The sequence below is a fragment of the Nycticebus coucang genome, chromosome 4 (genome assembly GCF_027406575.1).
Source record: "Nycticebus coucang isolate mNycCou1 chromosome 4, mNycCou1.pri, whole genome shotgun sequence".
Taxonomy (NCBI): Eukaryota; Metazoa; Chordata; class Mammalia; order Primates; family Lorisidae; genus Nycticebus; species Nycticebus coucang.
The window spans coordinates 139,008,388-139,035,847 of NC_069783.1; the positions used below are offsets into that span (position 1 = coordinate 139,008,388).

Below are 27,460 nucleotides of genomic sequence, written 5' to 3' on the forward strand. Positions count from 1 at the left end.
CTTGTGTAGCTAGGACTACAAGCAGGCATTCATCACAATGTCTGGCTCATTTTTCTATTATTTGTAGAGATGGGATCTCAGTTTACTCAGGCTGGTCTCGAACTCCTGATCTCAAGTAATACTCCTGTCTCAACCTCTTGAGTAGTTAGGACTACAGGCATCAATCACAATACCCAGCTAATTTTTCTATTTTTTGGAGAGTTGGGGGTCTTGCTTTACTCAGGCTGGTTTTAAACTCCTGCTCTCAAGTGATCCTCTTGCCTCGGCCTCCCGGAGTGCTAGGATTACAAGTGTGAGCCACTGCACCCAGCCTGCTTCCCCCCAAGTTGAAAGCTCTGTTTCCCCTCCCTGCCTCTCCCAAGAGCACACTCTGTATAAGGTCTCAACCTGTGCCTGGCACATAGTAGACTCAGAAACAATCTGTGTTGTTGTTGGATTTTAAAACCTCAATTCTATTTCTTCTGTAGACAATTTGTTTTTGAATGAACACAGAATACTCTGGAGCTAGGCATTGCCTGCCCCATTCTCCTTGCAGAGAGCTGCCGAGAGCCCTCCAGGCAAGGCTAGGAGTGTCATCTCCAAGGGGCAGAAGGAAGGCTCCCTTCAGGCTAATGGAGAGGAAGACCCTGGGGTGAGGAGGCCCTGGGGAGCCCCACACACATGCCAGGGAAGTCAGACCTGACTTCTCTCTTGATCTACTGGGTGACTCCCAACAAGTCACTCCTCTTCTTGGGCCTCCCTCCATCTACCTTCAGGATGGGGTAAGAAGCCCCACCCTGCCTATCTCCCCAGGGAGGGGCAGGGGTTGTGAGCCTCTGATGAGGTCATGGCTGGGGAAATGTGTAATGGGAAAGGGCAGGGCACACCCAAGGCTCTCCGAGGTCCTAGGCCTGGGGTCATATTGTGGAGGAAGACAGCAGACTGATAATGGGAGCAGAGGGAAGAATTTGGAGGGAGGTAGAAACACAAAAGGAGAGAGGAAGAGAGAAAACAGGCAAAAAAGAAAAGACGGAGGAAAAAGCGAGAGATGATGAGGAAGGGAATAGAGAAGGGAGAGAGAAAGAGAAGAAAGGGAGAAGAGAAACAAAAGACACAGAGAAACAGAAAGATGGAGGAAAACTAAGAGAAAGGGGGAGAAAATGAGGGAGCCAGAGAGAGAAATTAAGAAAGAAATGGGGGGCTTGGCATCTGTAGCTCAGCAACTAGGGCGCCAGCCACATACACCAGAGCTGGGTTTGAACCCAGACTGGACCTGCCGAACAACGATGACAACTACAACCAAAAAATAGCCGGGCGTTGTGGCGGGCACCTGTGGTCCCAGCTACTCGGGAGGCTGAGGCAAGAGAATCACTTAAGCCCAGGAGTTTGAGGTTGCTGTGAGCTGTGACGCCACAGCACTCTACCCAGGGCAACAGCTTAAGATTCTGCCAAGGAAGGAAGGGAGGATGGAGGGAGGGAGGCCAGGTGTGGTGGCTCACACTTGGGAGGCCATGGCAGGAGAATTGCTTGAGGCCAGGAATTCACAACCAGCGTGGGGGAACTAAATGAGAACACATCCCCACAAAAAATTAAAAAATTAGCCAGGCATGTTGGCATGCACCTGAGATCCCAACTACTTGAGAGGCTGAGGCAAGAGGCAAGAGTATTGCTTGAGCCCAGGAGTTTGACGTTGCAGTGAGCTATGATCATATCACTGCCTGGGTGACAGAGTAAGACCCCGTCTCAGAAAAAAAAAAGAGAGAGAGAAAGAAAGAAAGGAAGGAAAGCAAGAAGGAAATGGGAAAAGAGAAGAAAGAGAACCACAATAGAGAGATACCCATAGGGGCAGAAAAATGAGAAAGAGAAATAGGGAGGGAGGAAGGCAGAGAGAGATTGAGAGAGAGAGGGAGAATGAAATGGAGGGGCAGTGAAAAACTGTAGAGAGACAGAGGAGAGGAGAAAAGATGGGAAGAGAAAACAGGATGGAGAGTTAGAGAAGGAAGTGGAGGAAAGGGGACAATGGAGGGGACAGAAAGTATGCAAATCAGAGCCAGAGAGAAGAGAGAAGGAGGGGAGAGGAGAAGAGGAGGGGAAGGAGAGAAGCCAAAAAGAGACAAAGGAAGGTGGGGACTACCATCAGGGAGACTAAACAATCAGGGAGAAAGGAGTGAGTGCCTTCTGCCACAGACCCCCCACCTTTACTCCCCATGAGCACCCACCATCCACTATCTAGGTGGGGACCCAGAGGAGGGCCTCAGGCCACTTCCACCTGCAGGGTCCCACCCTATTCTGTCCTGCTGGTTTGGACTCCTCCATCCTCTGCTCCACAGCATCTGAGGGGCACCCTGGTGAGAGGCAGGGCACCTAGTCTGTCCTGTAGGCTGGCTGACGTGGCTCCCGGGTGGAGTATGAACAGAAACCCAGTGACACCCTCCCTAGAGGCCTGGGCAGGCTTCAGCCTGCCTCCCTTTGGGGCCTAGACTGGAAGAGACCTCAAATGTCACCTTCATTGTACCTCTTGCTGTATGAAGGAGGAACTAAGGCCTGAAATTACACAGCCAAGCAGTGGCCTAGCGACTAGTCCCACAGACCCATCTAAGCTCTGGACTTGGTCTCTCCTAAATAAATTGCTTCCTGCCCATTGGTATCCCGTGGCTTTAGTTGACAGTGTTTTAGATGACAGGCCCTGTGCTGAGAATCTTACTTGATATACTATGCAATGACTTCTATGGTTACGTCTATAAAACATGAGGAAACTAAGGCTCAGTGAAGTCAGGACTTCTCAGCCTAGTGTCACATGATGCCAAGATCTGAGCTAGATCTGTCAGACTTCGAAAACTGGGTTCCTGCTGTGAAACCTCCCAGCGTTCTCATGTGGCGGGCAAGGAATGGCTCTGTAATTTGGAAAAGGGGGCAGAGGTGAGTGGCAGTTCTTACTACAGGAGATAGTACCAGAATGATGGTTTTTCAAACATCAGAATTCTTCCCAGAGGGCCTCACCTAGCCCTTCAGCTGTGTCCTTGCCCTGGGGAAGTCCAGGTTTCTTCATTGTCCCCCAACTTCTACCCCCTTCCCCAGCCTCTGAAGAGAAGGGGTTTGGCCCTGGCCTGTCCCCACTTTCTCTTCTCATCACTGTCCCCAGTTAGGACCCTTAAAAGTCACAGTCCCAGGCTGGTTCTAAAGCCACAAAGACAGCCCTGCCCACCTTGAAGCCTCTTCCTCCTCCAGGACAGTAAGCTCTCTTTCCCCAGCTCTGCCCCTGGCTCTGTCTTACTGAGGCTCAGCCTCCTAGAAGAAGCTCGGATGGAGCCCAAGATCACCCCATACTCCAGACCGGAGTGGGGTGTTGAGGAAGAAGCAGGCTGTGGGCAGATGGACAACTGACAATTCACTGTCTTGGCCAGCCCTGACTCCCAGCCAAGCTCCTGAGCTGTACTCCCAGCCTCTAATCCCTTTCCTGATAGGGCCTGTCACCTGAGGCTTTCCCACTCTCATTCATCCTCAGTTTATTCATCTGCACTATGGGTATAAACACTGTCTTCCCCCAAATCTGGGCTTTGGGATACAGGAACAGTGCTGGGAATAGCCCCTCCAAGTTGGGAGACTCCTGTCTCTTGGGGGTGACATGATGCCTGCTGTGTCCCCCAGGTGGCTATAGTTTGGAGTTAGTGGTGGCCATACACCTAAACCCCTGTTCCACTCTGCTACTCTAGTACCCAAAGTTCCTTCAAATTCAGAGCATTGGGCCTCCCCTAGGTTGCTCAAGGCTCCCATAGTCTCCCCATCTATTGGACCAGAAGGGTTGCTGCTGGGCCAATGCCCATGCTTGGAGTCCCAGGAAGTGTCACTATCTAAGCAATAGCACACTTGGAGCCTTGGGGCCCTGTCCCCTGAGTATGCGAAGAGCCTTTCTAAGAACCAGGACTGAGGTGGCTTCAGGTGGTCTGGGGATGAGCACTCTCTTTCTTAGAAGTCTAGGCAGTTCCCAGGGTGGTAGCCTCAGAGCCCAGACTTGCCCTCACCTTCTCCCAGCCCTAGCAAGGAGGTGCATGGATGGCCTCCTGCCAGCCTGATGGAGGTGGGTGTGGCAGTCACCACTGGGATAAAGGTAAGAAGGATGGGTTTGGGGGGCCTCATTCAAGCCTCTGCAACCTCTTCCTTCCCTTCTCTGCATCAGGGAAGATGCAGGCCCCTGCCTGGGCCCTGCCCCCCATAACCTCAGGCTTTGGTTCCCACAGTCCCCATCGAGGCAGGGCTGGCAGCAGGTGACTGGAGGGTGATGGGAAGGGCAGGGTGAGTGGGGGCGTGGGCCCCGGCGAGCATACTGCTCAGCCAATCAGCAGCCTGCCCGGCCGGTGGATTCGGTTACAAGCCCAAGATCACCCCATACTCCAGCCTCCTTCCTCCTCCTCCCGCAGCTCCATTCATTGGCCCTGCCGCACTGGGCCTGCTGGGCACCGCTTCCGCTCCACCCCATTCCTCCACAGCTCAGCTGCTGCCTCGTGGGGCTACCAGGGGCAGGCATCCCGGGAGCTTTGTCTGACTGGGCTGGGGCAGGGCAGAATGGGGGTTCTGGCAGTGCTGTTGAGGGTACTGGGCTTCCTGGGGTTGGCTCTGGGGGGCTCCCCTGACCTCCCCTGGGACAGCACCTCCTGCCACTTGGCCAAGCCCATCCCTGGCAACCCTCTGGGGTCCCTGAGCTTCCTGGGCAAGGATGCTCAGGGACTGGCCCTATTCCATGCCCGCTGGGATGCGTACGGGAGGCTGCAGGCATGTAGCCGGCAGGATGGACTGGAGCTCACCACAGCCTTTAGAGCCCTCTGTGCTCAGGAGACTACCCAGGGCTCCTTCATCCGCTCCCCAGGGCCCAAGCTGCAGAGAGTATTGGCCACCCTTCAGAGTCAGTGGGAGGCATGCCGGGAGCCTGAAGAGAGTCCAGCAGGGGCCAGGGAGAAGCGAGCAGCAGGGCAGAGTTCAGCGCCTGGCAGAGGCCACCCACGAGTGAAGAGAGGCTGGACAGTGCCTGGCACCCTGTGGTGTGGAGTTGGCAACTCTGCTGGGAACTCCTCAGAGCTCGGTAAGCGTGTGGGCTGAGGGTATGGTGGGGGAAGCACAGACTTCAGGCTGGGCTGTCTGTCTTTTTGTGTGTGATTTATAACCACTTTGAACCTCAATTTCCTTACCTGTAAAATGGGGGTAACTATGAGTCTCATTATGGGATGCTTAAATGAGGTCATGGCTGGGAATGGTCTTACTCAGACATGAGATTCCTCACTGATCACCATCTGTGGGAGGGGGCTGGCTGGGGTGGATCTCGAGTTGGCTGAACCAACAAGCCGCCACCCAAGGGGAGGCTTGATGGGCAGGGTGCCCAGTGTAATGGGTGCCGAGCCCAGAAGCCTGGGTTCAAATCCCAACTCAGCGCACATCCAAGCTGGGCAAGTCACTTACCCTCTCTGAACCTCACTTTCCTTACCTGTAAAAATGAAGGCGACACCTCTCTTGCAGGGCTGCCTTGAGCTTGGGTGTGGGAAGTGCTAGGCACGTGGGAAATGCTCAGTAAAGTGTGCTATTGCTTGGATAGTGATAAACATAGATGACTTTCTTGCACTTAGTACAGCTGTCTGTGCGTGTGATGGAGGGTTGGAGGAGAACTTGGCACCTGAGTCAGAGGAGGCTGACATCCTGGCAACGCCTCGTTGTGCCAATGAGAAAGGGCACACCCTGCCTGTCTGCCATTCCATGATACACACATTCACAACTTTGCGGTTTTATTGGGGGTGTGGGCTGAGGAGCTTTGGAAAGAGACTCCAATACCCCTGAAGAAGACCTTTCCATGTGGGCATGGGGTGGGCTGCCCAGCACTTAGAGAGGCTCAACAGGGGCAGCAGCCTTAATACTTTCTTCAGGTTTTGAAACTGTGAGAGTCCCACAGAGGGACAGCGACTAGCCCAAGGTCCGTCCAGGGCGTTTGTGTCACGAGGAGAATCAGGTCTCGTGACAGGAGTCTCCAGGCAGGAGTAACTGGTGCGTAGTGTCTAGGACCCTGTTGAGCTGGTGTCCCTTCCCTCCCTGCAGGGGTCTTCCAGGGCCCTGATCTCTGCTGCCGTGAACACGACCGCTGCCCACAGAACATCTCACCCTTGCAGTACAATTACGGCATCCGAAACTACCGATTCCACACCATCTCCCACTGTGACTGTGATACCAGGTTGGCTTCGGGCAGGGAGGGGCTGAGTGATGGGGTGGGGTTACCCAGTTCCTGGGTATAGACACCGGGATTCCAGAGAGTCCTAAAAGATCATCCGGCTTGCATCCCATGGTGCAGGTAGGAAAGCTGAGGCCTGAGACCCCAAACCACCTGGCTGCAAGTGGCAAGGTGGGCCGGGGGAGAAGCCCAGTGGCCTGCTGTGGCCTGGGACCTGAGTGCCTGCTCTGGGCCAGGTTCCGGGAATGCCTGAGGAACCAGCGAGACTCCATCTCAGACATCGTGGGTGTGGCCTTCTTCAATGTGCTGGAGATCCCCTGCTTTGTGCTGGAGGAACAGGAGGCGTGTGTGGTGTGGTACTGGTGGGGCGGGTACGTGGCTGCCTACCCTTGAACCCCTTCCCAGCCAGAGCGGGAGCTCAGTCTCCAAGCCTGGTATCTGATTGTCTGTCCTCCAGAGAATGATGTCTTGTCTTGCTTGTCCTCTCTTGAGGGCAGGGCCCATAATGCTGACCCTCCCTGGGTGCCCCTTTTGCCCTGTAACAGGATTGGGGATGGAACTAGGAGAGCCTTGGTCTCCATGGAGACGACCCTGAGGGCTTCTAGGAGGGGGAATTTCTAATCACCAATTGCCACCAACTGCCACCCCCAGGTGTAGGACATATGGCTCAGTGCCCCTCGCTCGTCTCCAGCCCAGGACTCTCTACAATGCTTCCTGGAGCTCCCCGGCCACCTCCCTGACTCCCAGTCCCCAGAGCCCATCCCCTACCAAGCGTCGACGGAAGCAGCACCCTCAGAAGTGGCTGCCACAGCGGAAAAGGTTCAAGCATCCCAGCAAAACCAACATCACAGCCCTCCAGGCCCCTGTGACCTCCCTCAAGCCTGATGTGGCCCCCACAGCCCAGCTGCCAGTCCCCCATCCAGGCCTTCAGGGCCCATGGAGTGGCCTCAAATCTCAGGGTGAGAGCAAAACCTGAGTTTGGGGGTTCCTGACATGAGGAACCTCATGAGGCGTCCCTGCCTCTGTACATTTGTGGGGACTGAACCTTGTCTCTTTTCCTGCTCTAAACACCCCCTGGGATCTCCCAATCTCTCTCATCAAATCGCATTGCAGCAAGGGATTTTCATCATCCACAAATTTGTTCCCAACCCTCCTTCACCTCAACAGGCCCTCAAGTCTAGGCCCCACAGGCCCTATCCCCCCAGGTGAAACTCTAAGCTTCACAAACTTCACTTGGTTTGGGCGGCGCCTGTGGCTCAGCGGGTAGGGCGCCGGCCCCATATGCCAAGGGTGGCAGGTTCAAACCCAGCCCCGGCCAAAGTGCAACAAAAAAATAGCCGGGCATTGTGGCGGGCGCCTGTAGTCCCAGCTGCTCGGGAGGCTGAGGCAAGAGAATCGCCTAAGCCCAAGGATTTGGAGGTTGCTGTGAGCTGTGTGATGCCACAGCACTCTACTGAGGGCGATAAGGTGAGACTCTGTCTCTACAGAAAAAAACAAACAAACAAACAAACTTCACTTGGTTCCTCAAAAGCAGTCTGCACTCACTCTCCTACCTCTGGGCCTTTGCACATGCTGTTCTTTATGCCTGGAGCATCCTCCTCTCCTCCTCTTCTCTCTCAAACTCAGTGTAGCAGCCTCCACCTCTAGGAAGCTCTTCCAATCACCCTCAGCACTGAGCTCCCCAACAGTGGCACTGCTATGTGTGTGTGTGGAGGGGTGGTGATCACCAGCTCAAGGTTCAGCATTTGGGCCTAAGGGTCCCCAAATTCAGCCTCCTGGTTGTTCATAAAAGCCTTTCTCCTACTTCACTGACAGCGCAAAAAGCATGAGCAGGAGAGAGACTGTGTTTGTACGACTGAGCACGTGTGCCAGCATTTCTTCTGGATGGCAGCAGCCATTGATGAGGCCTCCCCAGTAGGCTGAGCTCCTCTCACCACTCGCCCCTTTCCCTAGGTGCCCGCCGGGCCTGTCGTAGCTTCCGCCACTTGGACCAATGTGAGCACCGCATTGAGCCCCAGGAAACCAAATTCCAGCTATTCAACAGTGCCCCGGCGCCTCTCTTCCACTGCAATTGTACTCGCCGGTGAGGCCTCCTTGGACCCCTGGGGGTGGGCTGCTTGCTGCCAGGCAGTGAGAAGGGGCAGCTGGTTGGCAGGGGGCCTAGCCTAGCCTGAACTTGCCTCCGACATCAGGCTGTCACGCTTCCCGAAGCTCCATGGTCCACATGCAGGCACCAATATGATTTGGGAGGAGCTGGGCACGACATGCTTCAAGCTGGCCCCTCCACTGGACTGTGATGATGGCAAAGAGTAAGTAGCAGCAGAGCCAGGAGGGAAAGGGGGCTTTTCCCAAGGGGTGGGGAGCCTATATTCCTTTTGGATGCTTGGGTCAAGTGGGTAGGGGAAGGGCTCAGCGGGCCTTTGAGCTCCATTGTCATCACTGTCCAGCTCTGCAGCTGGCTTATGTGGGCTGTACCTTGGCTCTGTCATTTAATTCTTGTGTGACTTTGACAAGTTGATTTCACCTTTCCAAGAGTCCATTTCTTTAACAGTAAAATGGCCTTAGGAGTCAAGGAGAGGGTGCGACACACATCTCTCATGCCCTGCCTGGCATGCAGTCAAATGCTTGCTTAACTCTTACTCTCAATCCACAATCGCATCTAGATTTGGATTCTCAAAGCCAGACCCTTGTTAACTTTCCCAGTTCACAGATGAGGAAACTGAGGCCCAGAAAGGCTCTGGTTTCCATAGCCAGCTAGTGATAGAAACCAGGCCTCCTGGTACCAGTCCGTTTATTTAGCCCTTCTTAGGTGTAACCCAACCCTCTCTGCCTTGCTGGTGACTCTGGCCTCAGTCCCGTTCCTTTCTGGCTTTGCTTCGCACCGACCTCCACCCCCCTCACCCCACCATCTGCAGAGTACAGTGGGATCCTTACCAGCCCTGATCACCTGCCCAACTTTCTCTCCCCACAGTTGTTCCAGAGACCTTAAGGCCATCAAGGTGTCAGCTCGGCATTTGCGTAGGCTTCGTCAGAGACGACTCCAGCTCTGGGGTAAAGGCACAGATGAGGAGCAGGCATGGCCTTCGAAGCACCCTAAAGTGCCCGTGTTATTCTACACGCAGTGCATGTGGCTAATCCAGGCATCCCGGAGACACGATGGGCAGCAGAAATCCTGGAGCCAGTGACCTCTGTTCTAGCTGTCCTTGGGCTCCAACCTAGACCTTGCTTGCAGCTTTGCTGGGCTCTGAGAGTCTCAGCCTCCTCTCTATGGGTTATAGTGAAGCAGGGGAGAGGCTTTTATGGACAACCAGGAGGCTGAATGTGGGAACCCTAAGGCCCAAATGCTTAACCTTGAGCTGGTGACACTAGCCCTCTGGCCAGGTTGTGGTATTCAGAAGGTTCACTCTGATGTCCTTGGGACTTGCCAGAGAATTTCATGTATGGATGGGAACACAGAGAGGATAACTTATTGCAGCAGCCCCGGGAGGTACCAGGAGGAGGTACATTATGTTGCAAAATCAATACCTGTCTCAAGAACTGCCTAGGGGAGCCCCACAGCCTGGCATCTGAGGCCTGGGGCAGCAGGCGGAGAATTAGGGATTTCTTGTGTGTGTGTGTGTGTGTGTTTTGGCTGGGGCTGGGTTTGAACCCGCCACCTCTGGCATATGGGACCAGCACCCTACCCCTTTGAGCCACAGGCACTGCCCGAGAATTAGGGATTTCATAGACATGCCTGTGTCTGAATGAGTGTGGGCATCAGAGAAGGCTTCCCAACTCCTCTTCCCAGCTGCTGTGGTCTTCCAGGCCCAGCCCTAGCTCATTCTTTCTGCCCTAAACCTAAATTCAAATATCCTCTGTGCCCTTGAGCAGGGACCTCCCTCTACCACTCTGAGCCTTAGTTTCTTTCTTTAAAAAAGGGAGTTGTAAACAAGAGCTACCTCATAGGGTTATTGAAGATTAAGTGAACCAATACATATACGGTGCTTAGCAACTAGTAAGTGTTCTCTCCCTTCAATATAGAGCCAAACTGCTTTGGTGTCTGATCTTGAGAGACTGATGTAATCCTATTAGGAACTTCAGTTTGCTCATCTGTGAAATGGGTCTAAAAATAGCACTGACCCCACAGGGTTGTGTGGTGCAGATTAAAGGAGATGGCATGTGTAACATATACAGCTGGTACCTGGTGATGTCAACCTGTTGTTCCCTCACCTCTTTAGTCCCTGCCTCTGATTACTCCCATCCCCAGCCTGCTTATAAGTTAGGAAGGAGCCGGTGGTGAGGCTGGAGAATTTAATTCCTAACAGATAACCTCCAAGATTGAGATGCCATCCCAGACAGGGGCCCAGGCAGGGCTTTGCTGATTGTCACAGTTATGAGGTGCCAGGATTGAGTTTGGGGGGACCCTAGTTGGCCATCCCTGACCAGGACAAAGTGGCAGGTGCAGATACAGCTGGAATAGCAGCAGGAGGGAGGCAGGTGGGTTTGCGAAAGATTGAGGCAGAGTGGGGACCCATATGGCCCCATCTGTCCAGCTCGTTTTCAAGGCCCCAGGCCCCCTTCCTCCATCCCCTGACGGCCTTGGGGGCTGGGAGATGGGCTGTCAGAGGCCACAGCCTCCTGATCAGGTCTCCAGGAGCCACCCCCACCAGGGTCTACAGTCTCCAGGCGCAAGGCAGGCAGCAGACCCAGGCTTCGAGGCACAGCTGGTGGGAAGGCCCAGGGCCCGGGCAGCCCAGGGGGCCCCTCCTCACTATTGTCCCGGCTGCTGCCGTCATTGCCCCTGTTGGGAACCACCCGAGGCAGGTGGCGGCTCTGGGGTGAGGGGCTACGACTGGCACCGCGGCGTTCACGAGATGAGGGCCGTAGGGCAAGACTGGGAAATCGGGCCAGTCCTGGGCTGCGGCTACGGTGTCGCTTGGACTTGCCAGGACTGGGGCTGCGGGACTTGGGTGCAAGCAGCTCCAGAGTGCTGTCATCCTCACCCTCTGAGCTGGTGCCAGAGCTGTCTGTGCTGCTGCTGGCCGACTCCGAGGTAGGCAGCGAGATCTGGGGGGAATGCTGGTCACTGGGGTACCCCACTTCCCAAACCCAGCCACTGAGGCCTCTTGGAACCAAGCATAATGCAGAGACTGTGGCTTTTGAACAAAGTGTTTCGAAAGCACCCCCTGCAGACCCTGCAGTCTGGCCTACTTACCTGGAAGGGTTCAGTGACGCCAATAAGGATGCTGTGGTTGTGGCTGTAATAGCCCAGGATAAAGTCTCCATGGCCCTTGGGCAGCGATTCTTCACTGAATGTCACCTGGTGGGCCGGGCCAATGTTGGATTCAGAGAGGCTGCGTCAGGACCCCCCCATGTCAAGCTCTGAGATCCTAGGGGCAACAGGGACTTCTCCTGACTCTCTCCCTCCTTTTAAATACCTGGTAGATACTCCCATCCACATCTTCGTGTTTGGCCCAGACATAAGCCACGTAGTCCTTGCAGTGGCGGAACCCTACCTGGGGTGAGAGGAATCATCATTGTAACCCCCTAATGCCTTATCCCAGCAGCCTCTGGATGAGGCATAAAAATCTGGACAAGCCAGTGACTCCACCAGGGTGTCCAGCTGCTCCTCCAGTCCCCTTTCCTCCCCAAGTCACTGATCACCTCTAGCCCTCTCACCCGGTACAGGCCGATCCAGTCCCAGGAACTGCGGACAAACACTGTTTCCATGCGGTACCTCGCCACAGCCTGCTCGGGCCGCACCCACTCATCTGCCACCTCCAGCCGCACCAGTGGCATGTCGTCCCTAAAAGCAAACTGCCCAGGCAAGGCAGGGGCAGGGGGACTGCTTCATGAGATGTCCTCTAGTACCTCTCACACACCTAGGAATCCTGGGCCTAAGTCAGCGCAAATTGGCAGAGACAAGGGGCCTTTGAGGCCACTTCCCAGACAGACAAACTGAGACAGAACAAATCTAGGATAAATGCCAACTTCCTGCCTCCCAGCTCAGGGCTTCTACCCATAATGAGAGTGAGTGAGAAAGAGCTTTGATACTAGCAAACCCTGGATTTGACCCTGACTTTGCCATTGCCAAGTTATTCAACCCTGGATGAGTTCTCAGCGCCACCGGAATGCCAGGGCCCTTGTTTGTAAATTCAGAGGCTCTTATTTAACTGTTTGGGTTGTTGTGCAAGTTTAGTGCCTGATAAATGATTTGCCTATATGCTAGCAAGGGAGATCATTCAACTCCTATGACACACTGGATATTCTCAGGTTAACTGAATACCCCTGAGCAGCTGGAGACCTCAGTTCATTTCCAGGTTCTGCCACTAACTTGCTGTATGGACCTTAGGAAAGGCTCTAGCCTTCCCAAGACTCAGTTTCCCTACCTCAGTCTAAGTGTACGGAAAGGGGCCACTATTACCTTATCATCAGTTCATGAAGACAAATTAAACCATGAGTTAAGTATCCTTCCCCCATCGTCAACCCAGACCAACGATGGGGTCACTGAAATGGGTGGAGCTGCCGAGATGGTGATTAGCCAGAGTATTGGTTCCACCTCTGTCCTCATGGTGGACAGGGAAGGGCTCAGGCGGTGCCAGCCTCAGACCTTTGTCTGCTCCCCTGTTTATTGGGTTTCAGGTTTCCCTCCCTCGGACTCTGAGCCAAGCTGTTCCAGAAGAAACTGGCACAGTCTTTTCCTGTTCCTGTGTTCCTAACAGCAGGATCTGGCAGGGGCAGCCCTTGGGAAGGCCCTTCAAGGCCTTACAGGGTCAACCCTGCTGAGACCTACTCTGAATGTGTTGCTCTGGGTAACAGACTTAAGTTCTTTGAGCCTCAGTTTCCTTCATCAGTGAAATGAGGAGGAAAATTTGGACATCTCTGGGCCTACTGAGGCATTCAAAGGAAATGACTTAAGTAAAGGAGCCTACACAGGGCCTGGCAATGAAGTAGGTGCTCAATATCAATAGGAAATGTTTGTGGATGCACAGAGTCCTGGACAAGTCGAGAAGGACAGGTTTGGGTACCAAGAGTGGAAAAAAAAAGTGGAGGCTCGATTGAAGGTAAAACCTCATGCTCAAGCCCTGTGCCAGAGGTCATAAGAGACCAGGCATGGGCAAATTTCCATTCCCAGTTGAAGACATTGGCTAATGTCCCACTAACTGCCCATGTGACAAAGTTACCAGGAAAAACATTCTCTGGCTTACAGGGCTCCCTGTGAACAGATCAAAAGACTCAGTGAGGCCTGGTGTGATGGCTCACTCCTATAATCCTAGCACTCTGGGAGACCAAGGCAGGAGGATCTCTTGAGGTCAGAAGTTTGAGCAAGAGCAAGATCCCATCTCTACCAGAATACCTAGGTGCTGTGGCAGGTGCCTATAGTCCCATGTACTTAGGAGGCTTAGGCAAGAGGATCACTTGAGCTCAGGAATCTGATATTGCAGTGAGCTAGGCTGATGTCATGGCACTCTATCCTGTGGCGAGAGAGTGAGACACTGTCTCAAAAAAAAAGAAAAAAAAAAAAAAAAAGGCCGGGCACAGTAGCTCATGCCTGTAATCCCAGCACTCTGGGAGGCTGAGGTAGGTGGATTGCCTGAGCTCACAGGTTCAAGATCAACCTGAGCCATAGCACGACCTTGTCTCTAAAAAATAGCCAGGCATTGTGGAGGGTGCCTATAGTCTCAGCTACTTGGGCGGCTGAGGCAAGACAATTGTTTGAACCCAAGAGTTTGAGGTTGCTGTAAGCTATGATGCTATGGCACTCTACCAAGGGCGACGAAGTGAGACTCTGTCTCTAAAAAAAAGAGAGAGAGAGTCTTAGAGAGCCCAGGGCTGGAAAGATGGGATCTACTCCTCTCTGGTGTCTCTCAGCCTGTGTGTAACTTGGGGCATAGGGTGCCTCCACTATAAGGAGCCTCAGATGTCCCCATTGAAAAAAAGGGAGACTGCCTGGTCTCTCAGGGTGGTGCTGACATTCTAGGATTTCCCCTTTTTCCTTTGGCAACCAGAGATCTCAATCCTAAATATAGTACTAAAGTTAGTAATTATGTAAAGTTGAGCTTTGTATTTTTCATATCTCTACTCCCCCACCATCACTACTCACTCTCATAATGCCTGGCATATGGCATCAGTAAGTAAATAATGAATAAATATGAATGAATGCAACATGGGGTTTGATTTTGCTGGTCTTATTATATATGTGACTTTCTTTTTTTTTGGCCAGGGCTGGGTTTGAACCCGCCACCTCTGGCATACGGGGCTGGCACCCTACCCCTTTGAGCCACAGGCGCCGCCCTATATATGTGACTTTTAACATAAGGCACCCTAAATCTTTCTCAGAAGAAGGGAGTTAGAGATTAGTAGGAAAGGCAGACTCTGAAATCAGACTGGCTTGGTTTCAAATCCTAACTCTTTCTCTTACTAGCTGTGTGATCCTGGGCAAGTAATGCAGTGTTTCAGCTTCCTCATCTGAAAATGGACATTACAACCCTACCCCCATTATGTTATGACACATGGATGCTGCTGAAGGAAGGTATAGGGGGTACTGATGGGCAGTGGGATGCTGAGGTGGGCCTGGGGAATGTCATGAGGGGAAGATGAGGCCAGAAGTCACCTGCAAGAGAAACTGGGCAGCCACAGGCTTGTGGTCACTGACTGTGTATTCCATGTGGCTTCGGTAGCTGTGCTGGGTCACCTGGAGGCGGTGACTCTCCCGTCCTGAAGGGCTGGGACCCCCAGTTGGAGCTTTGACCTTCCATAGGATACGGTCTGTCCAGGCTGGCTTCCGCTTCTTGGCGCTGCAATGGCAGGGTTATTGCTGGGCACCACCCCATCGGACCCTGAGTTTCAGAGGCTGGGGATCAAGGCACGGCTCCCAGCCTTGCCTCCTTTCCCTCTTCCCACAGTCTCCTGTCTCAGAAGGCCTCAGCCTGTGTCCCCACCCCATTTTAGTGCTGAGCTCACCTGGTATCATATTTGTTGGTACCCACATCAAACTTGAAGGTGGGAGCGAAGTTGAGGGGCCCCTCCTGAAAGCCCTTCAGAATGGGCCAGGTGTTCTTGGCCATGTTGAGCTGTGAGGGTCCAGAAGGGCAGAACTGGACAACAGCCTGGGCTCTGCAGCGCCCAGGGAGGGGGGTGAGGTAGGTGAGGGAAAAGACCATAGCCTAAGGTACAGGTAGCTGTGTCCAGGGACAAGCTCTGTGTGCTTCAGGACTAAGGGTATGGCTGGAATTCCCCACCTGGTCCTTCTCCCAGAGCTGATGGAGCTGGTCACTGTCAATGGCGAACTTGACGAAATGCAGGTCATAGCTCTCAATGCGGAAGTTCAGATCCCCAAACCAGAACACAAGGCTGTTAGGGGATGGGGAATCAATGGAGTCATGAGACGGAAAGGGCTCATCCCAGATCCTTCCCGGCCCCCATCCAATTCTTCCAGGGGTAATGGGGTGAGAGTGGGGGGTGCCAGCGTCTCCAGCAAGAGCAGGGTGAGATGGGAGCCAATCTAGAGGAAATTATGTTCTGACTCTCAGCAAGGCCCTGTCCCTCTGTGTAGCACAACCTCACAGGCTCTGCCACTTCCCAGCAATAGCATTCCTACAAGGAGTTTGGGTGGTCATTCAGCTCCCCTAGGCCCTGCCTCTATCCACAAGCCCCACCTAGGCCAATGCTCAGCCCCCATCACAAGCCTCTCCCAAGCTCCACTGGGTGCCCGCCCTGGTTCCTACTCATGATCCAGGATGCCTGGTGCACCGGGCCCCTGGAATTGCTGGAGGCTGAGGATGGTCTGGAAGTTGTCCTTGCGCTGCTCTGCCTTGTCCATATGTGCAGGCAGGTGGCAGTTCAGGAAGCAGAGCATGTGCCCAAAGGCTGCCAGGCGCACGCTCACGCCACCCTTGTTTCCCTAGGCAGGCAGGGTTAGGCCAGTCAGGAACAGGTCTAGGCTCAGAGGTGAGGCACTAGTGGGGATGAGTGGGCATGAGGCTTGAAGAGGGTGGGTCCTCAGGAAGGGAGTTGGAACACTGGGACTTGGAGATGGGGAGAAAAAGGGGGCAGGACCCACACACATGGGGTGTTGGCAGTGCTTGGGAAGGGGCAGACTGCAGGTAAGGAGTGGAGCTGGGAAGGGGACCTTGCCAGTGTATGGGAAACAGGGGACTAATCTATGGCCACCTTCAGGTCATATCCCCTTCCAGACTTGTTCCCATGCTCACCCAGTAGCCGCCCAGGCCAGTGCGGGTGCAGTCAGTCTGCACATCCCGAAGGAAGGGCAGGTGGTAGTACTTGGCGAATAGCAGCAGGATGACACCCTGCATTCTCACAGAACTCACCTGCAGTGAGAGGTGACAGCAGGCTGGGGGACTGGGCACTACTTATCCACCCATCCCCCCTGTCCTTAAGGGCTGCTTCTCCAACCTCCTATTTCACAAACCCAGAAACAGAGGCCCGAGGGCCCCACAGTGAGCCAGGAGTTTCATCTGGCCCGGGGGTGAGAGGGGCATTACCAGCACGAAGTTGAAGGGCCCCAGCGCATCCATGAAGAGCTCGCTCCACTGGTCCGTGAAGAGAGCATCCTTGAGTCGCTTGTTGATCATGGAGTTCACTTCTTGCAACCTGGGGAGGTGGAAGTGGGGTGGCTGTTGGATTGGAGAGGGACCCCAGAAGCTCCTGCCATGACCGGAAGGTCAGGAGGCCAAAGGGGCTGCAGGGGTTCCACATGCTCTGACCCCTCACCCTATTGCGATCATGTCTGCGCCATCACTGTCATCACCACCGCCTACATGGAGGAGGGACATAACATCGTCGGGGGGCATGGCGGTCCCAACATTCCATGTGACCACAGTGATCCTGTGTGAAGGGGCATAGAAGGATTTATTGCTGGGCCCTACCCCCTCACCCTCAGCCTTCCTTTCACAGGGATCTCTCTGAGGAAGTAAACTGTGGCAGCCCTTAGAAGGACCTACAATAGGCCCAGGATCCCTCTTACCACACTCTCCCTGGAGAGATCAGCTTGGGGGAAAAATCCCTTAGGAGGAGATGTTGTTTTCCAAGGGTCCCAGAATGTGCCCAGCACCCCCCTCCCCAAGGACTCTTGCTCAAGAAGGTAAACTGAGGCAGAGTAGGCCATCCACCCTGGAAGAATGGCAATCTCAGAGCTTAAGCCCCAAAAAAACTTTCTTGGGGTGGACCCTCACCGGAAGCCAGGGTCACTCTTGCATGTAGGCTGAGCTGACCAAGAAGAGGATGACGAGGTGGATATAGAAGGGGAGATGGTGACCGGGGCAGGGGCTTCTTGGGCCTGAAGGTTGGGGCTTGGGCACCTGCCAGGCCCTGCACCCTGGGTGCCAAGCCTGGAGTGGGCCATCTCAGGGGCTGGAGAGACACAGGGAGAGCGGTTTGGGGAGCGGTTGGGTGAGCGGCTGGGAGACCGGGGTGGCTTGGGTAGAGGTGGGGGCACAGTCTGGTCTGAGGGGGTTCCCAGCTGGAAGGTGGGAGACAGAAGTCCAGGGGAACGGGTGCCAGGTTCTGAAGGGCCCTGGCCCATATCCAAGGGCAGGGTCTGGGGTGGCCGTGGCAGGACAGAATCCTCAGGGCTACTACGGGAGGCCTCTGGCCGGGCTCGGAAAGAAGAGGAGAACCGGGGGTCTAGGGAGGCTTGGAGAGAGGATGGGGGGCCCATAGGACTGGGTGCCTGCGCCAGAGGGTGGAGATGCCCCTCAGAAAGAGGGAGAGGTCTAGGGGCTGGGGCATCCCTCTGTCTAGCTGATGTCCATCCCACAGAGGCTGGAGCTGATATGGTGGATGCTGGAGCCAGGGCTTGCTCCTGAGAGGGCGACAGAACTGGACTGGGCCCTGGGGAAGTGCTGGTGGGGAGGGGCTGTGAGGGCTGCTCCTCAGACGCAAGGGCCAGACTCAGGCCTGAGGCTGCCAGTGCTGGCTTGGGTCCCACGGAGGCAGGTGGTACCTGCTTCTGGTCCCTGGAAATTGGGCTTAGACTGGACCCCAGGGTGGCTGGGGGAGACCTTGGCCCAGCTGAGGCAGACATCATCAGCTGCCCCAGGGATGTCGGAGCCAGTACTGAGCCTGAGGTTGCTGGGGGAGGCTTTGGTCCAGCCGAAGAAGACATCACCAGCTGGCCCACAGATGTTGGAGTCAGGCTGGTGCTGCGGTGGGCAGGAACTGTTTTCTGCCCCCCGGGGGTACACAGTGGAGCCAGGATGGGTCGAGGAGATGCCAGAGCCTGCCTTGGCCCCTCTGAAGAAGGTGACATAGCTGCTTGTGGACCTACAGGTGCCAGAGCCAACCTTGGTTCCGAGGGTCCTGGGACTGCATTCTTTTTTGCTGGGAGCTGAAAACTTGAGTCCACCTTGCAGAAGACAAGTCAAAGACTCAGGGTGACCCTAACCAGGGGATTCAGCCCTGACTTCCATATAGACACTGGCAAGTCCCATCTAGCTAAAAAGGGCACATTTTCTTTTCTTTTTCTTTTTTTTTTTTTTTTTTAGAGACAGAGTCTTACTTTATCGCCCTCGGTAGAGTGCTGTGGCGTCACGGCTCACAGCAACCTCCAACTCCTGGGCTTAGGTGATTCTCTTGCCTCAGCCTCCCGAGTAGCTGGGACTACAGGTGCTTGCCACAATGCCTGCCTATTTTTTTATTGCAGTTTGGCTGAGGCCGGGTTTGAACCTGCCACCCTCGGTATATGGGGCTGACGCCCTACCCACTGAGCCACAGGTGCCGCCCAGGGCACTTTTTTTCAAGGGAGTTCTTACTACTCTCTCACTTCAATCCATGCTGTCTTGGAGGAGACAGGACACAAAGCCCTATCCCCTCCTTTAAGTCTGAAACTTCTTCCACAGATGTGGAAACTGAGACCCTGACTCAAAGGAGGCAGAGTGTGAGTCAGAACCTCAGGACTCACCTTGTCTTCCTGGCTGGGACCCACTCCCTGCCCACCACGGCAGCTCTTCTGGGTAACTTCCCCACTGCAGTCCCTGCAGCCATCCTCTGGATTTCCCTCTGGCCAAGGGCTACTGACCTAACATTCCAGGTCTGCCCACCCTGGGCACACTAGGTGCATCCTGCTAAATACCTCTCCCCTATTCCATGGTGCCCAGAAGCCCTTAGGTCCCTCCTGCCAAACACCCCAGGCCTCTTGGTCACAGTCCTCTCTGTCCTCTTACCCCTTCTCAGAGCTCTCGGCTATAGGCTGGCCGAGCTCTGTGTGACCTTAGGCAAGCACCCCTCTGCTCATGGCCTCAATTTTCCTGTCTGTGAAATGAAGGGATTGGGTGAACGGTTCCTGGCCATATTATATTCTGCAGAGTCTTGATCTTATATTCTTAGCATTTATGAGCTCAACATTTGCTAGAATTCCTCCCAGCCCCACAGAAATAGTCCATCCTCACTAAGTATGATTCTAACATTCAGGGCAAGTCCAGGATTTAGAAGGTGATCCTGGTATCACACCTCTCTGTGTCTCCTTTATCCTCTGCCCCACCTGTGTGGACGGGCAAGCAGGTATCCCCTTTATGTCTGGTAGGTGTGGGGTCGGTAGCAGGGCCATGCAGGGACCTCCTCTCCCTTCCTTGACCATCCCCTCTTTCTGATGTCCCCTATCTCCAGAAGGCAGGAGAAAGTGTCCCTTGCCAGGGAGGGCAGAAGAAGGTCTACACTTGCCCCAGAGTGGCCCTATCCCTGCCTCCAGAGATGTAGTTCTGTCTCTGTCCCATGTCCTTCTCAGTTCAGAGACATGAAACTCTGCCTCCATCTCCCTTCCCTAACTCAGCTCTTCAAAGTTGCATTTTAGGCATCCTCCTTGGTTCCAAGTGTCCCACTGTGTGCCCCCTTCCCCCAACCACCGCACCGCCTCCAGCACTAACAACTTAGACATCCCAGATGTCACAGTTTTAGTCTTCAAAGACAAACCCCCTCATTTTGCATTGGCTCAGAGAGGAAAAGCAACTTGCCCAAGGTCACACAGCAAAGCTGGAGTACTGTTGGGTCCTCTGACATCCAGTCCAGGGCTCTCCTGGGTGCTTCTGGAGATGGCTAATTTCACCTCTTTCTGGGCATCCTATCACTGCCCCTCAGCCTCCAGGATGCCCTTTTCACTAGTCCCTGCTTGGTGGGCAGAGGAGAGTACCAGCCCCTGGGACTGGGACACCAAGGTGGCTGCAGTGTGAGGAGGTGCGGGACCAGGGATCGGGAAGAAGGGAGAGCTGGGGTTTAAGGGTCTTACCTTGGAGGATGCCCCAGTTTGGAAAGACCCATGAGGCTTGGGCAGGGGTCCCAGGCCAGCCCGGGTCCCTGACCTCCTGCTGCCACTGCTTCTCTGGCCCTCCATGTCTGCAGCCCCCCAGCAGCCCGGGCTCCCTTGGGCTCTGGCTTTAGCTCCTCCGCTCCCGGGAACCAGTGATGTCATCAGCCATTTCAACCTGCGGAGAATTTAAAGGCACAGGCGCCCAGTTCCCAGCCTGGAGGTGGTCGGGGCAAGGTGGCTACCGGCCTGGGAATCCTTCAAAGTGGCTGCTGAGGCTGGACTGGCCATGGTTGGGGGTAGGGTGGAGTGAGTGTGCCCATCAGTCTGGCTCAGGTTCCAACTGGCAGCATAGAGGAGGCTGTCTGCCTTCCTCCACCTTCCTTGCCAGTAGGCTTGGCCAGCCCTGGCTCTAGGGAGGGGCACTTCACACCTGCAGGTAAGGTAAGAAGGGGTGGTTCAGAGGTCAGCACTCTATCCAGTGCATCAGAAGCAACCAAGTTTCTGCCCTGATCCTGTGACCTTCCTGACTCCCTGCCAGCCAGGGCTTGCCTTGGCCCCCACCCTTGCCCCATTTTCAGGCCTTGTTGCCTGCCCTCCCCACCTCACTCCCCCGTCCCCCCCCCCATCCTTCCCATCCCAGAAGCAGACACTCAGGCTCCAACCTCTGCATTCTTTTCCCATCTTAACCTCAGCACTAGCCCCTGGTTGTCTGCAGACTTCTCCCTGCAGTCAGATGTTCCCACAGCCAGACTTGTCCCAGCCCAAAACTTCTCTCTGCTTTCCTCTCTCCAGTACCTGCTGAGTGTGGTTTGGGAGGAAGACTTGCTCAAGATCACCTAGTGAACTGAGGAGGTCTCCTGAATTTCAATGAGGAAACTCAGTGACTCAAGATTAGCATAAGCAGGGCGGTGTCCCCCGTAGCTCAGTGGGTAGGGCGCTGGCCACATACACCGAGGCTGGCAGGTTCGAACCCAGCCTGGGCCAGCTAAAACAACAATGACAACTGCAACAAGAAAAATAGCCAGGCGTTGTGGCAGGCGCCTGTAGTCCCAGCTACTTGGGAGGCTGAAGCAAGAGAATCGCTTAAGGGCGGCACCTGTGGCTCAGTCGGTAGGGCGCCGGCCCCATATTCCGAGGGTGGCGGGTTCAAACCCGGCCCCGGCCGAACTGCAACAAAAAAATAGCCGGGCGTTGTGGCGGGCGCCTGTAGTCCCAGCTACTCGGGAGGCTGAGGCAAGAGAATCGCTTAAGCCCAGGAGTTGGAGGTTGCTGTGAGCTGTGTGATGCCACGGCACTCTACCCAGGGCCATAAAGTGAAACTCTGTCTCTACAAAAAAAAAAAAAAAAGAGAATCGCTTAAGCCCAAGAGTTTGGAGCTGCTGTGAACAGTGATGCCACAGTACTTTACCCAGGGTGACACCTTAAGACTCTGTCTCAAAAAAAAAAAAAAAAAAAAGATTAGCATAAGCAGTTGAGGTAACTAGGAACTGGGGGGTGGTAACTCAGGTGGAGACAGGCCCAGCACTGGGGGAATCTACTGACAAGAGGGTAAAAAAAATAAGCCTAGGAACTCCTACCGCAAGGACCCAGCCCAGGGCCTAGTCCCCAACAGGCTTAGGCAGGCCTAGGGAAGTGTTTGTTGAACAAGTAAATGAATTGGAAGGATGAAGAAGTGATGAGGGTCAGACATGGCCAGGGATGGCTGTGAGCCCTCTGTTTCTGCTTACTCTCCAGGCCCACTCCTATCTGCTAAGCAGTTCCTGAAATCCTCAAATCCCAATTCCTTCAGAATTGCTGGATTGCTTAGAGAGGAGTCATCCTACACAGTTAAGGCAGAAAATGTCCGGAGTTCTGTGGCCAGAGCTCTTTTCTGGTCAATAGGCCTCTCTGTATCTCCATAAGCCTAACTCACATGAAGGTAGATGCCTTATTCTCCTCTCCTGGATGTACCTCCCACCTCTGCCTGGCTGTCTCTGGGTCTAGGTTGTATTTTACAGCCTGCATCTTTGTGAGGGCGGGATTTGCAGGAGCAGAGACTCAGGCCATCTGAGGGTACTGGGGTAGAAAGGTCTTTGGATAGTGATGGTAGAGATGATGACAGTGGTGACGGGGAAGGTGGCTGTGGTGGTGGCCATAATTATGGCTATAGATGTGGGGGACTGAGAGTGATGGTGGTGAAGGTGATGGAGGTGATAGTAACGGCAAAGGTGAAGGTGATGATGATACAGATCATAGTGATAGTGGAGGCGATGGTGGTGGACATGGTGATAGCAGAGGTAGTATAGGTTATGGTAACGGTGTAGGTAGTAGAATGAAGGGATAGTGGTAATGGTGATGAGGGTGGTAATATAAATGCAGGAGAAATGGGAGCAGAAGAGATGGTAGGCTGTTGTGTTAATGGATGAGGTGATGGTGGAGTTGGAGGTGAAGGCAGGGCGGTGCTGAGGGAGAGTGTGGGAGTGAATGTGGTCCTCATACTCACCTCATGCTGGTGAATAAGGTCACCAGTGAGGGAAGAAAAATTTGAACTCACCCTGCCCAGCTCTCTGACTCCTAATCTGCAAATAAGAAAACTGAGCACCCCCCAAGAGTACCCAGCTTCTGATGCAGTCCTGGAGGGGATAGGGACAGACCCAGGCCCCTGGGACCAGTCCCAGGAGTCAACCTTCTAGGGCTGGGACAGAGACATCAATGCCCTTTGGAAGTCAGGCAAATGTCATGCAAAAGAGTATGCAGAGGGCACCTCTGCCAGAGAAGGGCAACCCAGTACTTTCCATCCTCTTCCTTCCTGAGCTCAGACCCTGCAGGTGACCTTGTTTCCAGCCCTACCACTGACTCATTGGGGAGCTCCTTCAGATTCCTGATTTGAGTAAGGGAGATAAGAGCAGTAGATACCTCCTGTTTGCTGTGAAGATGAGACAAGATCATATACACAAAGAGTTTAACATAGAGTCTGGCACAGCAAACTCTTAGTACAGGTGGCTGCTCTGTAGTTATCATCATCATCATCATCTGTTTCAGCCTGCCCATTTGATGGATGCTGAAACTGAGACTGTGTTTTTCTGGGAGGAAAAGGAAGGGACTCTGAGACTCAGGCCTGGCCTTGCCAGGGGAAGGGGGTGGGGAGGGGGGCGGACCCCGGCTGAGAAGGGAGCTGGGTAGGAGCTATATTTGAGCTCCTGGTGTGATGACTAAGGAGGCTGATAACAGGCTCTGGGGCTCAGGGCGGCAGGCAGGCCGGGGGCAGCTGCCAGGGAGAACCGCCCCCCTGGAGACGGCTGTCTCTTGTCTCCAGCGGCCCTTTCTGGCTTCCCTTCCCTCACTGGGGGGCAGTGGGGGGAGCAGTGTACTGAGGCAGAGGGTACAGCTTATCCAGCCCCCTCCTGGAAAATCTTTGTGCTATCCTTCAAGCTGTTTGGGTTGGGGAAAGGGAGGGAGGATGTTGGTGGTTGATGGAGTATCCTAGTCACTACAATAGTAACCCCATGAGGTTGGCAATAAAGCCCCACTGGACAGAGGAAGAAACTGAAGTCCAGGATTACACAGGCAGTAGAGGACAGAGCATAGGGTTCCTAGAGAGGTGTTCATAATGCTCCCCTACAGAGGAGAGTCCAGACTGCCAAACTGAAGAGGAGAAATGCCATGGGGAGCAGAGCAAACTACAGGTGCAAAGTATAATGTGGAAAAGATGCAAAATACGGGCTTATGCCCCCGCGCCTTGGCTCAGTGCAAAGATGCCTTGAGCTGGGAAGGAAGGGAAATCTTTCTCCTTTCTCTTTCCTCCACCTTTTCCTTTCTCCATCTTCCAGGGGCACCTGAGAATGGCAATGGCAATGGTCCTCTTTCCTTCTCTGTTCACCTTGACCCAGGCCCACCATGAGGGAGGTCATGCTGTATTTACCATCTGGAACATGTCTGGGAAGGTGTAGAAGGTGGGTGTTGCAGGAGGGTGGAAGAGGTTTGAAGGGCATCAGGGAGGGCTTCCTTGAGGAGGAAGTTTACAGAGCACAAAGGAGTATGTTTCTCCCAAGACTTCGTATTAGGGTTTCTTTTTTCTTTTCTTTGTTTCTTTCTTTTTTTTTTTTTTTTTTAAGCGATGGAGTCTCACTCTGTCACCCAGGGTTGAATGCAGGGCCATGATCACTGCTTGTTATAGCCTTGAACTCCTGAGCTCAAGGAGTTCTTCCACCCCAACCACAAATAGGTGGACTGTGGGCACAAGCCACCACTTTCAGTGTCCAGGGTTTCTTATTGGTAACAGGTGCCACATATTATGCTACCGGAGCCTCATTCTCACCCTCTGAAGCAGGTGTCATCCTCACCCCTCATTCTGTCACTCAGGAAATGGGCTTGAGGAGGAGGAATGACTTCCCCAAGGTCACACAGCTGGAGCTGAGCTCAGGCATCCCTCCTCCCTCTCCTCTGGTCCCCCCCCCGCCCCACCCCCAGGCAGCCCAGCACCCGCTGTCAGCTGCTCTGAAGTGAGTGGCTATTTTTATTCTGGTGCGAGGGGATCTCAAGCAGCAGAGCCATGTAGGTTAGAAGGCTCTAGGACACCCGGCCTCAGCAGGCAAGAGGAAGATTACTGCAGTGACCAGACCCTGCTAAGCTTGTCTGTGGACAAGCTTGTGGACTTGTGGACTGAGATGCTCTGGGCTCCCATGTCTCCAGAAACTTCTTTATTGGAGTTAGAAACAGAGGATAGAGTGGGAGACAAGCCCTTGGCATGACACTGATCACAGATCCAGCCTGAGCTCTACTCTTGGTATGGTTAACTCAACTTTAATCTCATGCCGAGACCGATGCTCTACTCCTGCTCTATATTGAGCTCTGTCACCTTAGAATGAGCCCTGACTCTAGATACATACCTAACTCTGAATTCTGACTAAGGATGACACCAACTTTAGATCTTGGTGCTCGAACCAGATTGAGCCCCTTATCCTAGTCTAAGACTGAATCTGGTCACAACTGAACTCTAACCCCAGCATAGACTGAGCCTTCTTTTAGACTGAACCTGACTCTGATGGAAGATTGAGCCCTGATCTTGGTCACAGACTGAGCCCTGAGCCTAATCATTGATTGAACCCTGATCTTAGACTGAATTCTGACCCTGGGTCACACAACTCTCGTCACACGCTGAGTCCTGATCTCAGACTGTGCTTTGAATCTGGCCCAAGGCTAAGCCCTGAGTTTAGGCATTAACTAAGCCATGACCCTGACCACATACTGAGCCTTATCCTGGTTACAGCCTGAAGACTAAGCTTATTTATTGACTGAGCACTGACTTTACTTCCAGACTCAGTTTTTTTTTTGTTCTTTTTTTTTTGGGGTGGGGGGGAGACAGAGTCTCACTCTATTGCCCTGGGTAGAGTGCTGTGCTGTCATGGCTCATAGCAACCTCAAACTTTTGGGGTCAAGTGATCCTTTTGCCTCAGCCTTCCAAGAAGCTGGGACTACAGGCACGTGCCACCATGCCTGGCTAATTTTTCTGTTTTTAGTAGAGATGGGGTCTCGTTCTGAGGCTGGTCTTGAACTCCTGAGCTCAAGGGATTCTCCCACCTCAGTCTCCCAGAGGGCTAGGATTACAGACATGAGCCACTGTACCCAGCCTCAGACTCGGTTCTAAACCTGACTCTAACCCTGTCTGAGCCTTGACTCCACCACAGACTAAACCCTAACTCCAGCTCCACCCTAACAAGGCTGCTGGCCTACATTACATGCTGCCACATAAGGAATATGGATTACAAGAAAAGATCTGTCTTGGGAGATCTTGGGCTGCCCATACTGCTGCTGCCAGAATGTTCCTGATATTATTGTGGCCACTGTCTCTACTGCAGGTTCCACTGGCTGGTTGGTCAACCCTCATAAGCCCAAGCTGTGGCCCCTGCTGGCCGCAGCATCCAGGTTAATGCAATGAGAGTGGTTTGATGGCATCTATCCAGCAAACAAGGGCCCAAAGGACACTGGGGTTTGGCTCTATCAGCAGAAAAACCAAAGGCTCTGTGGGGCCTCTGGGCTTCAGTCACTTTGAGGCCTTTGCTGAAGAAGGGGTTGCAGTGGAGGAAAACAGTGGGAAACAAAGTTTACTATTTGTGTTTAGGTAATACATGCTTATGATATAAAATGCAGGAAAAAAAGTGTAACAGAGAAAAAATTTCACCCATGAAGAGAGGGCTATTTTAACTTCTTGAATTATTTCTTTCCAGAATTTTTGGAGGGTTTAGGCATCCATATCTGTATATACATATTTTATAAAATTGGTTGGCTACTGTATTGCTGCTGCTATGTCCCTTGCAGCCCATCTCCTTCTTTTTTTTCTTGTTTTTTTTTTTTTTTTTGGAGACAGGGTCTTGCTGTCTTCTTGATTGAGCTAGAGTGTAGTGGGATCATCATAGCCCACTACAACCTCAAACTCCCAGACTCAAGTAATCGTTCTGCCTCAGTCTCCTGAGTAGCTGGGACTACAGGTACGTGGATAATTTTCCTAGATTTTGTAGAGACTGGTTTTGTTTTGCTCAGGCTGGTCTCAAACTCTTGGTTTCAAGCCAACCTCCTACCTCAGCCTTCCAAGTGCTGGGATTATAGGCGTGAGCTACAAGGCCTGACATCTTTTAAATAGGAATTGGAACATTGGGCCCAAACTCACAGCTTCAGGAATTAACCCAATTGGTTAAGCCAATGAAACAATTACCACAATTTCCATTCCCCCATGCACATGATTAGATCATGAATGGACTGGTGAGATATGAGGATATTTTGCTCAGGGTTTTTGGTAAAGAGAGCTTGTTTTCTGTCCTGAGGAGGTTACTGAAAAAGATGATCTCCCCTCCATTAGCTGTGAATGAAGAAGTCTCTGACTCGGGCAGCGCCTGTGGCTCAAAGGAGTAGAGTGCTGGCCCCATATACTGGAGGTGGTGGGTTCAAACCTGACCCTGGCCAAAAACTACAAAAAAAAAAAAAAAAAAAAAAAGAAGACGTCTCTGACTCTGGTTACCAAAGGCAGTCTCTTGATACGCTGCAGATAATTGGCC

The 27,460-nt window shown here is 53.4% G+C and overlaps 2 protein-coding genes across 4 annotated transcripts; one reads left to right on the forward strand and one right to left on the reverse strand.

The window, feature by feature from the left end:
- The first annotated feature begins 4,398 nt into the window (after nucleotides 1-4,398).
- PLA2G3 (phospholipase A2 group III) lies at nucleotides 4,399-10,349 on the forward strand. 2 transcript variants are annotated; one of them, XM_053586906.1, is made up of 7 exons: nucleotides 4,399-5,056; nucleotides 6,058-6,190; nucleotides 6,424-6,558; nucleotides 6,839-7,146; nucleotides 8,141-8,270; nucleotides 8,380-8,496; nucleotides 9,159-10,349. In XM_053586906.1, the coding sequence occupies exons 1-7, from the start codon at nucleotides 4,543-4,545 to the stop codon at nucleotides 9,370-9,372; spliced, it is 1,551 nt and encodes a 516-aa protein (XP_053442881.1). In that variant the 5' UTR covers nucleotides 4,399-4,542; the 3' UTR covers nucleotides 9,373-10,349. The 2 variants fall into 2 exon arrangements, with proteins under 2 accessions (XP_053442881.1, XP_053442882.1); XM_053586907.1 differs by having other exon boundaries at nucleotides 8,418-8,496; nucleotides 9,159-9,296.
- A 114-nt stretch (nucleotides 10,350-10,463) lies between these two features.
- INPP5J (inositol polyphosphate-5-phosphatase J) lies at nucleotides 10,464-20,917 on the reverse strand. 2 transcript variants are annotated; one of them, XM_053586874.1, is made up of 13 exons: nucleotides 20,409-20,917; nucleotides 17,362-18,533; nucleotides 16,901-17,014; nucleotides 16,672-16,780; nucleotides 16,381-16,497; nucleotides 15,895-16,070; nucleotides 15,409-15,520; nucleotides 15,131-15,240; nucleotides 14,781-14,964; nucleotides 11,846-11,983; nucleotides 11,605-11,682; nucleotides 11,382-11,486; nucleotides 10,464-11,233 (listed from the first exon to the last, which is right to left on the reverse strand). In XM_053586874.1, the coding sequence occupies exons 1-13, from the start codon at nucleotides 20,589-20,591 to the stop codon at nucleotides 10,727-10,729; spliced, it is 3,105 nt and encodes a 1,034-aa protein (XP_053442849.1). In that variant the 5' UTR covers nucleotides 20,592-20,917; the 3' UTR covers nucleotides 10,464-10,726. The 2 variants fall into 2 exon arrangements, with proteins under 2 accessions (XP_053442849.1, XP_053442850.1); XM_053586875.1 differs by lacking the exon at nucleotides 10,464-11,233 and having other exon boundaries at nucleotides 11,605-11,678.
- Between the last annotated feature and the right edge of the window lie 6,543 nt (nucleotides 20,918-27,460).